Genomic DNA, 16,783 nt, shown 5'->3' on the forward strand with positions numbered 1-16,783 from the left:
GTGAGGTTTAAAAGGTACTATGTCATGCTTGGCACAATGTCTGGCACAGTTAGTGCTTAATATACGAGGTGAATATTGTATTCTTTTTATCATTCTCATGATGACAACTTTAACTCGTTCTCCTTCCCCAGAGAAATACCTAACCGTTGGAGAAGGGTCAGAAATGCAAATAGCTACAGAGACCAGGCTGTGTAGGAAGGATGCTGGCTTCAAAGTGTTCACACCATCTCAAGGCTACAGCAACTGTTCACCTCTCTTAAACGGTGGCTGTATTGGAGTGCAGAACAAACGTTGCAGATCTGATTTTTTAAAAGAATATGCTGTAAATCTGAATTGTTGCTGAAAATTTTATTTTTAAGTACTGGCAACTCATTCAAATTTTTCAAAACCACACTCTGTGTACCGAACAAAAGTTGTCAGTGGGATGTTATTTGGTGTGAGAATTGCTAGTTTGCAACCTCTGCTTTAGAGCCATGAAAATCATCTGGGCAAAAACCTAAAACAAAACAAAACAAAACAAAACAAAATCTATACTCTGAATTACAGAAACTTGGAGACTACTTGGGAAAATAGGAGGCTAGACCTACATAGCCTTGATGAAACTGTTCTACAAACAGATTGCTAAAGGGAGCATGTTTTGAATGAGCATAAAAATATTTCTCTGGATTAAAAAAAAAATGCCCACGTATGAAGAGACTCACTGCTCCTCTGACCTAGCCCTTGTAAGGGCTCACCCCTTCAGCATGCACCACATATGCCTGACCTAGGACACATCTGGGGAAGAAAAAGACAGGTGCCAGAAGAGCTGTGCCTGCGTCACCATTGAGTGGGTCTTTGCCTTAATTAGTCAAATTATATCCTTTATCCAAGCAAAGTAAATCCTGAGTAGGGCTACCCAGTCAAGAAAAACCAACAAAAACTTTCATCCCTAGCTAGATCATATAAAAACCAAGAGTGGGAATGGCTGCACAGATATCATATCATGTTGTTCAATAAAAGACTGTTATGTGGAAGGATGAATCAAGAAATTAACATATCTTTCTGTCAACCAAGCAAGACTAAGGTTTCTGTCTGTGGAGCTGAGACTCACACAATGGGAAGAATTCCTCCCCCACCAGGAGAAAGAAGGGGACAGAGAACAGGCCAGTAGTCAAGCAGAGTTGAGAATTTGAAAAAACAAAACACTGGCTATGTTCTTTTATTTTAATGTGACTTTGGCCACTTCTTCCCAATTTTCCCTAATGCCCTTCCCCCGAAATAGCTGTTGTTTCTTTAAATCACCTGCCTCTACTGGCAAAGAAACTAAACTGGTACCCAGGTGCAATCATAAACTTAGGTGCACATGGGACTAGCCAGCCACCAGCTCTTGGCCACTGTGTCATCGCTACAGCTTGCAGGTGCAGTAGGTTTGCTCTTGGCATTTCTGCAGGAATAAAAGTGGTACACATTCAGTTTTTTAGAATGTTTATTATTGGCAAGGTTTTCTGCTTGTATTTTCTTTTATAGTACAATTGTTTTTAAGTGAATGGAATGTTCTGTCATAATTTAGCCTCAAGGGAGTGAAATTTAGCTCAGGGATTGAAATGCACTTAGTAATGGTGAAAGAGATTAACAAAATGAATAATCCAAATCAAAAGAAATGACTTTAAACTCTTCTTAAAGGTTTTTAAAAACATACCTACAAAAAGCATTTGCACTGAATACAGATTAAAGAGCACTGGACTGGGTTTCAGAAGAACTGGGCTTGAGTCTTCCTGGCTCTGCTTCTTGCTAATGAGAGACTTTGGGTACCTGCTCCAATGCTCAGTGTCTTCAGAAACAGAATGAGGAGACTCAGCTGATGATCCCCAAGGTCCCTTTCAAAGTGATTATTTTGTGATTAGCTTTGAAAAGAAGTTCAAAATATCTCCTGAGGCCTCTGAATTTGTCTGGGCCTCCCTGTTCTACTGAGCACACAGATCATTTTCTTGTCTTTCTCTCTAGATTTCTCAGATTCTGAAGTGTCCTTTTGGATCCCAAGTAGTCAGCCCGCAGCAAAAACACCTTGTTCCTTCTTGATTTGAGTTCCTCCGGGCAGTCTAACCAAAAGGCAATAGAAAGGAAGGTTGGGTTTATTATATTAATTTTAGGTGCTTGGGTAGATTTTTCTGATGCTGGCAAGCTGCCCTTCCTAGGATTGTTCCAGGAGAGTCACTGGCCACCAAGAGTGTGCTAAAACTTGGGTAAAATTATGTGCATGGCTCAAAATCTGGAAAGTACCTGATGCTTTGAATTTTTTTTATTAGGGATTTTGACAATTAAAGTAGCTATAACACTTAAAAAAAAATTATCCCTTTACCTAACTTGACATTTCCTTGGAAATACGCCAATGGGCCAATGTATAATTATTGACTAATTACTTTTCATATTTTGACTTGATTATTAACATTTTAAAACAATTACAGGAAGTGTCTTAAGACACTCAATATCAAAAAGGCTTCCTCAATTCTACTTTGCTATTTTAATTTAACAACTTTAAAAAAAAAAATCTAAGGCAAAGTTTCAAGTCTTTTAAATTTCTGATACATATAAACCTTGCATTTCAAGTGTTTAGGAAGATTAAGATTTTATGGCCCCAAACTTGATAACCACATTTATTATGGAGCAAGTTGAACTAATTAAAAATATGTCTGAAGATCATCTAGTTTAACCATGGAATAACCTGTAGGAGCAAACCATCTCCAGATACATTTTCTAATATACAGTTTGGAAAGAAACTACATCATGCTGGAATCCTGATTAAAATTTATAGCCTTTGGAAACCTTGCATTTTGCGAGTTTAATCCCAGGAAGGACCTAATGCCTTCAGCAATGAGAGTTCATCCAGAGAATCTGGTTGATATACTGAGCAAACCAACAGTTATCTTGATAGAGAAAGTTCTGGGTAGATCTGGGCCATCTCCTAAGCCATGGATGATAAATAACGAGTCGATGGCAAGAGATCCCAACTTATAAATTATTTCTAGCCTAGTATCATAAAACAACAACAACAACAACAAATTAAACTCATATAAATGGACTTTGTTTCACAGCCTGAAGGAAATGAGAACAAGGCCCCAATAAGTTAAAAGATAACAAAAACATTTAAGATGAGTAATTTATGTGATTTAGAGAAAGCTTGATCATTAAGAGACAAAAATCGTCAATAGAGACGTATTGATTCGTCGATCCATCCATTCAACAGTCTTATACACAACTCAATGTAAAGACACTAAAGATGAGTAAGATATGGTCTCTGCCAGGAAGGAGGTCTCAATCTAACGGGCTAGATGGTCGTGAAAATTAATATAAGACAAAGGAAACAGAGAAAAACAGATGCAAGAGACAGGAATGAATATCAGCTCCCCGGGGAGTTTCATGGAAGGACCGTGCATTCTGGGGAAGGGAGTGACCTGAGAGCTAGATAGTAAAGCCTTCCAACCTCCCAGAACCGAAACACAGTGCATCTCCTATCGGCTCCCACGCCGTCCTGTACTTAGAGTTGCATTTCCAGTATTTAGCATGATACCTAGCATTAGTAGATGCTCGATAAGTATTTGTTGGATGAATGAATCTACAGTACTCAATTTCGCTAAACTTCATTGTCCACCTCTATAAACGTGGTAACAGTATAAGCTCACATGGATTCACGTGAGGATTAAAGGACGTAACATATGCAAAATGCTTACATAGCACAGTGCCTGGTACAGAAGCGCTCCATAAAGAGCAGCTATTATCAGCAAAAGTAATTGCGGTTTTTGCAATTATTTTTAACCTTCTAAACCTCAATTACTTTTGCACCGACTTAGAATTAATATTAGGCATTGTTACCTCTTTCTTTACAGATGAGAAAAATGAGGGCCTAAAAACCTAATAAGTTAGTCCATGATCACACAGAGAATAAGCTTAGACGTCAGACTTCAAACCTGTATCAGACGTGAGTCCAAAACTCAAGCTCTTCCTCCATCTCATGCTGCTGTTGATTATGGTTATTCGTGTTTGAGCCTCATTGCCCTGAAACTGTAAACGTCTTGAAGACAGGGATCATGCTATTTCCTTTTATATCCCCAGAGAGCCTACCTAGGACCACATGGCAGCCCTGTTTTAAAAACCGATTGAACTTATCTGGGCCTCAAATATCTCAAATGGAAACTGGAAAGATTCAACTGCACAATTTCAAATTCCCTTCTCAGTTTCAAAACTGTCTTCTGTGAAATCACTCAATGAATGAAGGGCAGAGTTAATACATCATGTAGCTAAATGAATAATACTGCTTTGTGGAGAATCCACTATACTAGGGAAAAGACCTCTCAAATCCAAATTTATTTCACTTAAAAAAAAAAAAAAAGGAGATGTGTTCCACCTTCAAGTCTGAATGGATATGACTATCCATTCAGCACATATTCATTCAAGATCTGTTATGTGCTCGTTTCTAAATCTGTTTCAATACATGCAAATACGTAGGGTCAGAAATGACTTCTTGGAATAATAATGAAAGGGACACTCACCTCAATTAATGGGAAAGTCATATTAATTCTGTCAGAGAGTGAGGTCAGCTCACTCTCAGAGCTCACAGTCTTTAGGTTTAGTCCAGAGATTTTGTGCTTCATTTTAAAACCATCTTTCTTGAGATATAATTCATATACTATAAAATTTACCCCTTTAAAGTATACAATTCAATGGCTTTAGTATATTCATAGAATTGTCCACCCATCACCAAAATCTGTTCAGAACATTTCCATCACCTCCAAAAGAAACTTCATACTCAATTAGCAGTGACTCCCTGATTCCACGCCAATCCTCAGCCCTAAGCTACCACTACTTTACTTTTTGTCTTTGTAGAACTGCCTACTCTGGACATTTTATATAAAGGAAATAATAGAACATGTGGCTTTTTGTGACTAGCTTCTCTCCCTTAGCGTATCATTTTGAAGGTTCATTCAGGGGGTAGCATGTATCAGTACTTCATCCCTGTTCATTGTGGAATAATATTTCACGGTATGGATAGACCACATTTCACTTATCCGTTCCTCAGTTGATGGGCATCTGGGTTGTTTCTGTTTTTTTGCTATAATGAATACTGCTGCTATAAACATCTGAATACAAGTGTTTTTGTTTGTTTGTTTGTTTGTTTTTGTGGACATATGCTCACATTTCTCTTAGGTATATACCTAGGAGTGGAATTGCTGGTTCATATGGTGATTCCATGTTTAACATTTTGAGAAACTGCCACGCTGTTTTCCAAAGTAGCTGCATCATTATGCGCACTTGAAGAGAAGACACACACACACACACACACACACATACACAATGACTATTTGGTGAGAATGTTGTTCTATGTTCTCATAGAATCCTCTCATAGGTAACAAGGTGATTCTCCAAAGATAGAAAGTGTAAATGAGGGGAAAACGGGGCATATTTTTTCTTTAGTGATGATTGCTACAGAAAGCTGAAGGTGTGGGCTCCTTGAGGGGAGAGCTTACATCCTGCTCACTGCCATGTACCCCAGGGGATAGCTTGGTGACCCATAATAAGCATTCAGTATTTGTTGAGTGAATGAAGAGCTGCAAAAGTCACTTGCAGTAAAGGATAAACTTTGCCCAAAGAGAGGTCTGGCCTTTGCTCTTGGTTCCTGGGAAGTAATCTCTAAGCCCTTGTGTCTTTGTCTGGGGACCTTGGGCCATGCCAGATAGTCTACTAACAGTATGATGTATGGTGTGGGCTTTGAAGCACATGATATCAATTCAATCTCTGGAGGGGATGGAGACTAAGGTCAGCCATGCAGGTGGTGAACCACGTCTATGTGATCAGGCATCGATAAAAACTCTAGATGCCAAGATGTGGTGAGTTTCCATGGTTGGCAATACTCTATGAATACAGTCACACATTGTTGCTGGGTGAAGTATGTGCAGTCCACACAACTCTACTGGGAGAGGACAACGGGAAGGTCTGCACTTGAACTCCCCTGGACCCCACTCTATGCAGCTGCTTTTGTTCTTTTGCTGTAATAAACTGTAACTGTGAGTATAATAATGAGTTCTGTGAGTCCTTCTAGGGAATTATCAAACCTGAGGGTCATCTTGGAGATCCTGAACGTGAAATTAGTATCAGAAGTGAGGGTGGTTTTGGGGAATCTCAAACTAGTCTTAAAGGTGGTTAGGTAAAATTTAGCACAGTCAGTATTTCTACAAACAAATGGCTGAAAGAATCATTTATTACACAAAGCATTATAGGGTAAATGAAGAAACGTGTCTGACCTTGGTAGAACTTTCATTTACTGAAACACAGAATTCCTAAGCGATAGAGTTTCCTTCCTGAGCTATACATAGTCATACTTCTATTAACAAAGAGGCGTGCTTACTGATATTATTCTTCATTATTAATGTATCTTTGCCAGAGCAAAGGGTGACATGTAACACAAATAATAGGATTTGAATTGTAGCTGTGCCGTTTTCTAGGTGTAGGACCTTCTATGAGCCTCTCTCTCCTCATTTATAAAGTGGATAATGAAGTTCTCCCAAAGAATTGGCCCAAGAAGCCAATTGGCACATGGTGATATGCATAATGTACTCTACAAACTATACAGAATTAAAAATGATAAACTTTGAAAAAATTTTCTGAATTAGATCCACTCTGCCTTTATCTACTTTACTGAGCCTCATTGGGAAAATAAAATCAATTATTTCTCTTTCCCAGCCCATGCTTAATTTCAAAGAAAAAATTAAAAGGATACAACTCTCAAATAAGTTTTTCTATAAAAGTTATAGAAAGAAAGGTCTCCCATCTCACAAACTGAATTATCAAGATGAAAAAAAAAATCCAGTACAGCAGAGAAACCCTTTCCATGAGTAGAGATGATAGATGAATGAAAAAAGAACCTGACTAGGGTGGCAAGAAAGAAATATTATGCGATGAATAAGTCCCTATGGAATGTCACTTTGTAGGTCTCTTAGCTGTTCAGAGAGGATTCCTGAAGGAAGTTCAAAATACTATACACTAATTTGACTAAAGCATTTAAGTTAATTTGTTATCTAACTGGTACATGGTCATAGAAAAGGTTAACCTGACAGATTTTAATCATGCATAAATAGGCCTGTGACTATGGAAACTTAACGAAAACATACCGTTCAATTAAGAAGACAGAGTTAAGAGCCAGGAAGAAGGATACAAATTCACTGAGTGAATATGGTAGGCAGTGTACTGTATATACAAGTACATCATCTTCTCATCCCTTACCACTGCCCCAAATCAATGCCCGACCCTTTTCCTATGTTCTATATCCCAATGAACGGCAGCATCATACTTTGCTTAAACTAGAAACCGGGGCATCATCGGCACCTCTCAATTTTTCTCTCCTACGACATTTAATCAATCACCAAGTCCATGGATTTTATTTCCTGATTTATTTTCCAATCTCTCCTTTTCATCCCACTATCAATTTCTGCCCCTTTCCAATTCATTGCCCTCACTGAAGATGGAGTACTCTTTCTAAAATACATATCTTACCTTATCTTTCTTCTGCTTGAATTATTTCAATAATTTCAAAATGTGTACACATTTTAAGAAAGGAAAACTGTATTAAAATTGTAATACTCAATATATACCAATAATAAACGATGAGTACAAGTCACGTTTGACTTCAGCAATTACAAGAGGTGCTCAAAGTGGTTACCATCAGCATCCAGACACTTCTGATTATTGCGAACTACTGTTTGAGCAACGTTGACCAAAGTGTCCACGTGTATACATTTTTTTGGCACCCCGTGGTGTATATATATATATATATATATATATATATATATACACACACAGAGGTATATAATATATACAGAGGGTGCCAAAAAATGTATACACATTTTAAGAAAGGAAAGAACTGTATTAAAATTGTAACACTCAATATATACTGATAACAAAAGATGAAAACAAGTCTTGTGTATACATTTTTTGTATACACACACACACACACACATATCAAATAAACAAGAACGTATGCTATTGTGGGTTGAATTGTGTCCCCCAAAATGATGTTGAAGTTCTAACCCACAACACCCATGAGTGTGATCTTACTTGGAAATACGGATTTTGCAGATTTAAATAAGTTTAGATGAGGTCATACTCAATTAGAATGGGTTCTAATCCAATATCACTAGTGTTCTTATAAGAAGAGACACTGGGAAGAAAATATCACGTGAAGATGGAGGAAGAGATTGACAGTCACTAACTAGCGGCAAAGAGAGATTCTACAGAGAATCTCAGAGGAAGTATGGCTCTGATGACACATTGATTTTGGGCGTCTAGCCTAGAACTGTGAGAGCATAAATTTCTGTTGTTTTAAGCCATTCAGTAAAGAAAGTCACCATGTAAAGTAATTTGGGCTTTCTTTACCCTGAAGCAAAAGAGTGCAATTGAAATGATTCAACCAGTTAAGAAATGAAGTCAAATCTGTAGTTTAGAAAGAGCATCCTGTTGATGATGAGGAGAATATAGTATAGTGACTAGATTATACTTTCTTGTATAGGGTGAGGAAATGTAGTATAGTGAAGACAGTATACTTTCCTAGATACTGTCATATCTCCCCTTAGAGTGTAAGTTCTGGGAGGGCAGGAACTGTGTTTTTTTTATGTCCATGCATATATTTCCAGTATCTAGTACACTGCAAATTCCTAAATAAATATTTTTTAAATGAATGAGTAAATGAATGAATGAAGGAACCATTTTTAACAATAACCCCAACAAAAGTATCATTCCTGAGGGAAGAGATCTTATTCAACTTTGTATCCTCAGTACCCAACATATAGCAGGTTAAGAGAACAAATAAACAATGTTCAGAAACAAAGTAATTTGTCGAAATTCAACTGTGAAGTAGCTCATTGCATCTCTATTGTATCATTCAAAGGGGAGAGAAAGAAAGACTGTGCGTTAAATCTTTTAAGCAATGCCATGCTTCCATGTGGAATTAGATTACAAAACACAGGAGGAAAAACGGCCAACTCCTGGTTTCTGACATCACCACCTTTAGAATAACTGGTAGACATTTGATACGAGTGACTTAGGTCACAGACAGAGATGGAGAAATAATCATTCCATTCAATTCATTTCAAACTACTCACCACAGGAATTATTAAAAATGGAAAAATGGAAAGACCGTCTTTGTTAGAAGTATGTTTCATTTTAATGTTGCCACAGTATCGACATCAAAACTCCATGATCCAACTTATTGCTTATTTCTTTATTGTATTATTCATTTAAAAACAATATTATATAAGGCATTACTTGAAAGGAATTCTTGTTTTTTTTCCTTTTTGGAATACCTATTTTCTGAAATAGCAATAGGCAATATTATAAATATGTAGATTCATTGCAAAAGAGCTGGTTTATACTTGCCCTTGGTCTTTTTCATCAACATATATTAGGTATCTACTGGTGAATTTCATTAATTATAAAAACAAAACACACTTTTCTGTGTTTGACTTCAAAGTAACCTCAAAATTACTTTTAACAGCAGTACATGTTTTACCTGTAAATTTATGCTTTTCTCTCTCTCTCTTTATATATATAACAGAAACCAGCTTTGTGCTTTACAACAAATATAAATGGGGTAATTTGGATAATGAAAATAAATGAATAACAGCAGTACTAATAGAGCTGATCTTATTTGTGATGGCTCATTAACTCTGTACAGGATGCAGTTCACTACCCTGGATCGGAGGTTGATAATGGTACAATATGGAGTTATTAGCATAGGAAGGTTGCAAAAGGAAATTAACAGAAGGTCTGTTCATTCATTGGGAAGTCATTATCCCCTTTTATATGTATAACCACATTAGAACATGCACTCAAAAGAGCCATAAAAATGAAAAGTCAAAGACAAGAAGTAATTTGGGTGCGACTACCAGCATTACCACAAGTTTGTATTTGTCAAGGTCATAGCAAGCACTTCGATGCATTTGATTACTTAATCCTTACAGCAATCCTATCAGGTAGTTACAAATACTAACCTCATTTGGGATGGAAGACACTGAGTCTAAGGAACTTGCTCAAAGTCACACACCAATGAGTGGTGGAGCTTAGATTCCAACTAGGTAGGATGACTCCAGAGCCTTTGTTCCTAACTATTCTTAACTATGACAAATTGCCTCCCTAGTCCTGTCTTAACTCCAACCTCAACTAGTCTAGAATAATAATGAGCAAATAAAAATCCCAGTGTTTTATTCTGAGATGCAAGGTGGGAAGTGATACCAACAAAGTGACTCACTGGGGGCTATAGGAGGGAGGAAAAGGAGAGAGTGTGGTTTGGAAAGATATATTAAGTAAACCTATTGTTTTCCTATATAAACGATAGACTTAAAGTTGGACAAAATTTGGGTCCATGGGAGATGCTAAAGAAATAACATAGGGGCAATTAGGTAAGAAAAAGAAAGAAAAGGTATCCAGGTTGAAAAAGAAGTAAAACTGTCACTATTTGCAGATGATATGTTTAAAACAGAAAACTCTAAAGACTCCACCAAAAAACTGTTAGAACTAATAAATGAATTCAATAAAGTTGCAGAGTACAAAATGAATATAGAAAAATCTGTTACGTTTCCATACACTAATAAACTGTCAGAAAGAGAAATTAAGAAAACAATTCTATTATAATTGCATCAAAAGAAAATACCCAGAAATAAATTTATCCAAGGAGGTTAAAGACCTGTACACTGAAAACTATAAGACCTGGATGAAAGTATTTGAAGACACAAATAAATGGAAAGATATTCTGTGCTCATGGATTGTAAGACTTAATATTGTTAAAATGTCCATACTTTTAACAATATTAATGTGATATATAGATAATGTATTACGGAATTATACACCTGAAACCTATGTAACTTTACTAACAATTGTCACCCTAATAAACTTTAATTAAAAAAAAAAAAAAGTCCATACTACCCAAAGTGATCTACAGATTCAATGCAATCCCTATAAAAATGGCATATTTCACAGAAATAGAAGAAGCAATCCTAAAATTTGTATGGAACCAAAAAAGAACCTAAATAGCCAAAGCCATTTTGAAAGAGAACAAAGCTGGAGGCACTATACTCCCTGATTTCAAACTATATTACAAAGGTATAGTAATCAACAAAGTATGGTACTGGCATAAAAAGACAGACACAATGGAACAGGATAAAGAACCCAGAAATAAATCCACACAAATATAGTCAATTAATTTACAACAAAGGAGACAAGAATATACAATGAGGAGAGGATAGTCTCTTCAATAAATGAGCTAGGTAAAATTGGACAGCCACATGCAAGAGAATGAAGCTGGACCTGTACCTGACACCATACACAAAAATCAACTCGAAATGGATTAAACAGTTGAATGTAAAACCTGAAACCATAAAACTCCTAGAAGAAAACACAGGGAAAAACTCCTTGACATTGGTCAATACCAATGACCAATTTAACACCAAAAGCAAAGCCAACAAAAGCAAAAATAAACAAGAAGTCTACATCAAACTATAATAATACTCTAGGCAACCTACAGAAGTGGAGAAACTATTTGCAAATCATAACCCGATAAAGGGTTAATATCCAAAAAAATATCAAAAACTCATATCACTCAATAGCAAAAAAACCCACAAATAATCTAATTAAAAATAATAATCTGATTAAAAATCTCCATAAACATTTTCCCAAAGAAGACATACAGATATTCAACATGTACTTGAAAAGTTGTTCAACATCACTAATCATCAGGGAAATGCAAATCAAAACTTCAGTGAGATATCATCTTATACTGTTAGAAGGGCTATCACCAAAAAGACAAGAAATAAAAAGTGTTGAAATGATGTGGAGAAAAGGGAACAATTGTACACTGTGTGTAAAATGTAAATTGGTGCAGCCACTATGGAAAACAGTATGAAGTTTCCTCAAAAAACATTTTTTTTATAATACTACCATATGATCCAGCAATCCTAATTCTGAGTATTTATCCAAAGGAAACAAAAACATTAAATCAAATGGTATATGTACCCCCATGTTCATTGCAGCATTATTTACAACAGCCAAGACATGTAAACAACCTAAGAGCCTATCAATAAATGAATGGATTTAAAAAAATGTGACACACACACACACACACACACTGGAATATTATTCAGCCAAAAGAAGAGAAGGAAATCTGCCATTTGCAACAATATAGGTGGTCCTCGAGGGCATTATCCTAAGTGAAATAAGTCAGACAGACAGAAAAATAGGGTTGATCTCACTTACATGTGGAAAAAAAAAAAAAAGACAAACAAAAAAACTCCTCAAACTCATAGGTACAGAGAACAGATTGGTGGTTGCCAGAGGTGGAGGGGGGTGGGCAAAATGGGTGAAGGTGGTCAAAAGGTACAAACTTCCAGTTATAAAATTAAAAAGTGCTGGGGATGTAATGTACAGCATGGTGACTATAGTTAACGATACAGTATTGTACATTTAAAAGTTGCTAAGAGAGCAGATCGTAAAAGTTCTCATCACAAGAAAAAAATTTTGTAACTATGTGTGGTGATGAATGCTAACGAGATTTATTGTGGTGATCATTTCATGATATATACATATATCGAATCATTATGTTGTACATCTGAAAATAATATAACGTTATGTCATTTATATCTCAATAAAAAATAAAACGAAATAGAAGTTATTTTACTGTCTCGTATGATTCTCTAATATTACTGAATAAGGATAAGATATCTATTATAAATAGCAATGATTCTAGAATATTCCTGAAGCACATTCACAACAAATACAGATTAACACACTTATTCATTATCTTGGGATAGTCTTCAGGTTTCAATTTCTTCCTTTGTGAAATTGCAGTATCTGTTAATTGCTAAAGTATCTCCTGGCTCTAAAGTCTAGGATTCCATAGTTTGGGTTAAGAGTTAAAGGTCCAGTTTTGAGAAAATGGTTCTCAGTTGCATATTAAAGAGTTATTATTAAAATAATTGGGTGCATATAAATGACAAATCTCTATAGTTCTGCTGTCATTTTCTATCAAGGTCAGATAACATCCAAAGCTATATATTTGCTTCTTTACAGTTTATCATTTCACTCTGTCCTTCTGAAAAAGTTATGTACTGCATTTATAGTCCATCTTTATTCTACTATCCTCATGCTATTTTCTGTTCCTTCCATCATTTTATAAAATTCAAGTAGTTTTGGGAGCAAGGATTAAAAATTGTATCCATTACAAATTCATATTACGTTGTAGCTCTCAATCCCCTGAGCATGATTAATTTTATTTATTGCTTTCTACCCTCTGCCCTAGTTATAATCAAAATGAAAACTCCTTCCTGATTTTAGATTTAGTTTTCTTTCTGTTTCTGCTGTCACTGCCCTGGCCCAGGCTCATGTTTGGTTTCACCTTGGCAGCTCTGAGCGCCTCCTTTTCAGCTGGTCTGATTGCCTCCAAGGCCTTCCACTTCAAGCATCCTGTAAATGCAGCTATATTAATTTTTCTACAGCAGAGCTATGATTATGTCTTTTCTCTACTAAAGCTCTTTCTGGGTCACTCACTGTTTACCTCAGTTGTGTCTGCCATTCAAGCCTCCATGATTTTCTCCCCAACTACTTCTCTCTCTTCTTACTGTGTACTTGCGGGTGATGGTGGGGGCGGTGGGAGAGGGTACCCTGCTCTCCAGCCACATTACCTCTTAATGTCTAAATGCAATCTGAGTTTTTCCATCTCCTTTACCTTGCTATTGCCTCTAACAAGACAAATAAATGAAGAAAATAATAATACCAATTATAATTTCTATGTATCAGTCACAATTCTTTTCATATACTCTATAGTGTCCATTTGCCACTAAACCTAACAAGTCACGTTCATAAGAACGTTAGGGTCACTTAAGGAGGCATACTTCTACTTGTAACCGAAAGCCCAGCATTATTATTTCATATTTACTATACATAAAATTTATTCTTTCTCTGCTGAGATAGGATTCCCTTTCAATTGCCAAGGTACATGAGGCCAGCTGGCAGGACTAGTCTAGGAAAAAAACACACCATGTTGAACTCCCAAGCAACAGAAACAAATGAAACCTAATTTGCTGATCTGTCTTGTTTATTTTGGTTCATTCATCAGTGTAATACAGTAAAAACAACTTTAAAGTAGATTATCAAGAGACCTGAAATGTAGTCCCATTTCTGCCATGACCAGACATATAACTTTCAGGAAATCATACAACTTTTCTGGTCCTCATTGTTTTTTTTTTTTTTTTTTCATTTACAAAACGGAGATCTGTCATGCTTTACTCAAACAGTATACATGCATAAGGACTTATTATATTATTTGCTATTCCCTACAACACAACCTCTTTTCTATATCTATTTGCTTTTCAATTCTCTATTATCCCCAAAGCTTTTACAGACTGCATAATTCCATTTCAATGCCACTGAGAGTCCTAGAGAAGGAAGCAAACACCACATATCACAAACAATGTTCAAATACTTGTATATTGCTTTTTATGATATTGATTAGATCATCTCTTAGGCCTTTCTTAGTTTTAAAATAGTAAGATTCTCTATTCAAATTTCTATCTGAAATTCACATATTTCTTGTATATAAAGAAAACTTCAGGTATATAAACATTATCTCCATCCTCCTATCCAAGAAGTGCTTGGACATGCCAAAATTGCCCTGTCTCATGATTCTAGACCTTATGATGGTTTAGCATTTCTCGTTCCCTCTCCTGGACCTAAAACTTTGCAGGACATTGCACATCTCTTGTAGTAATCCACACTACAGTTATTCCTTTTATGCCTAAATATAGATTTAGGTTTTAAATAAACATGTGAATTAGAAACAACAAATTACAGAAGCATGTTTTATGTTAATTTTTATACTTCCAGTTGTGATATTAGTGATTCTGGAGAGAGAAAAATTCCCACCATTGTCTTCTTGGGAGGGAGAGGCAAAGATTCTCAAAATGTCCACTTTGTGAAATATAAATGTACACGGTCAAGTATAGCACTTAGGAAAATATAGCAACTGTTTGCTTCCAAACTAGGCTGGTCATCCTAAGCCGAAGACTAGAATTCAAAATCCAAATGGCAAACATACTAACTCTCCTTCATCTTACTAATGCCCTCCCCAAAGCAGACATTGATGCATTGATACCAGACATCAAACCTCTTTGCTATCCCTGTTTCAGGGATTTGCCTGCCTGAAATCCGACCTAGAGGACACTGCCATCCATTTCTCTACAGTTTGTCTGAATTTTTAACAAAATTACAGTTACAATAAGAAACAAGTTCTCCTACAGTTTACGTGGAGATTTTAGAGCCAACCTCACCTGAGTGATTCTGAAGCTCTAAGCAAATGAAAATTGATGCCTCCAAATTCAAACACACACACACAAAAATGCATTTCAGGGGGAACCAAGACAGAGGCAATTTCAGAGTCTAGTCCAAAGGTGATATACAATTTTCAAGAATTTTTATTCTTCCACAGTCAAGTGAGAGTCAAGGAAAGACATAAAAATTCCAGCCCACTTTCCCTTAATACAAAATACACGCTTGTAGTTTTAACTGAAATTAAACCTCCATTTTCAAATGTATCATTATAAACTCTAGAAAAAGTGACACTGAGGGATTCAGACAGCAGGACTGTATTAAAACTATTTACACAAAGACACTAAAAGCTTGTGAAGAAACAGAAATGACAAGAAGCCAGCACTTACTTGACATAAACCACTGATGCACATATCCAAAGATTCAGTGTAGCAACGAGTCCCATCTAAGACCTTGGGGGATAGTTCAACAACCAGGGCTGTTCCTTTGGCCTGGCACTTGAGCGAACATGGGTTGTCTGGGTCATTAGACACAGGAAGCCATTCATAGAACTGGCCGTGGTACTTGAGGTCATTATGGGCGGAGCATTGCTGAGCTCGGAAATCACCTGCTTCTGGTGGGCAGTCCTGGAGAAGACAGGCGGGAGAGACACACACAGGTTAAGAGGGCAGCCCCAAGCAGTCAACTGGAACAGGTTTGTGGTCTGTCAGGTCTTCGAAAACAAAGCAGACATTCGGGTCATTACAGAGGGATCCCCCCCATCATCTGCGAGGTCATATGATTGCTTGATTCTCAAAATGTAGAGATTTCAGAAAGTAATCACTGTGAAATATATTTTCTGACAGTAGTTAAAGGGGAAAGAAGCCAACATGAAATAGATCTGATTAATATTAGCTGGGAAAGTAGCTGCTTTGAAATAAATTTTCTGAAAGATGTTGATTGGATGGTCCATGGATTCCTCCACATTGTAATATTATTTTGATTTCCTAATAATTTAACTAGAACTTACTAAAGTCAGAGGGCTAGTTGAAAGCATCTCTGTTGGTATCGAGAGCTATGACAATATTTTAGCACACAGCAGCAAAGTTATGATAATTGCATTCAAAATTTTTTGTGGGGTTGTTTGTGACTTTTTTCCCCCTGAAACTTAGGCTGCACAGTATCTAGAATTAACCATTGGAAATACAAATGAGAAAACATTATTTATACATGAAATTCTTTAGCTTAAGGCACACGGCAGAGTGGAAAGGTTTGAACTTCCTCCTCAGATTGGGAGTGTGGCTGCACAATGGTGGGTCTCTCTTTGAGCCAAGGTTTCCTTATGGTTAGAACAGAGACAATAATAATACTCAGCTCTCAAGGTCATTCACTGTGAGAAGTTCAAGAGTTTACGCTGTCCAAATACAGGCACGAGGAAGACAGAACATAGGAGCTAATAGGGTGA

General features: G+C 36.5%; 1 protein-coding gene across 3 annotated transcripts in view; it reads right to left on the reverse strand.

The window, feature by feature from the left end:
• ADAMTSL1 (ADAMTS like 1) overlaps positions 1-16,783 on the reverse strand; it is an 887,009-nt gene that overhangs the window by 270,032 nt on the left and 600,194 nt on the right. For all 3 annotated transcript variants that reach the window (XM_033123965.1, XM_033123964.1, XM_033123966.1), the window contains one exon: positions 15,729-15,965. In XM_033123965.1, coding sequence (XP_032979856.1) covers positions 15,729-15,965 — 237 coding nt within the window. The remainder of the gene's footprint in view (positions 1-15,728; positions 15,966-16,783) is intronic.

This window comes from Rhinolophus ferrumequinum, chromosome 12 (assembly GCF_004115265.2).
Source record: "Rhinolophus ferrumequinum isolate MPI-CBG mRhiFer1 chromosome 12, mRhiFer1_v1.p, whole genome shotgun sequence".
Taxonomy (NCBI): Eukaryota; Metazoa; Chordata; class Mammalia; order Chiroptera; family Rhinolophidae; genus Rhinolophus; species Rhinolophus ferrumequinum.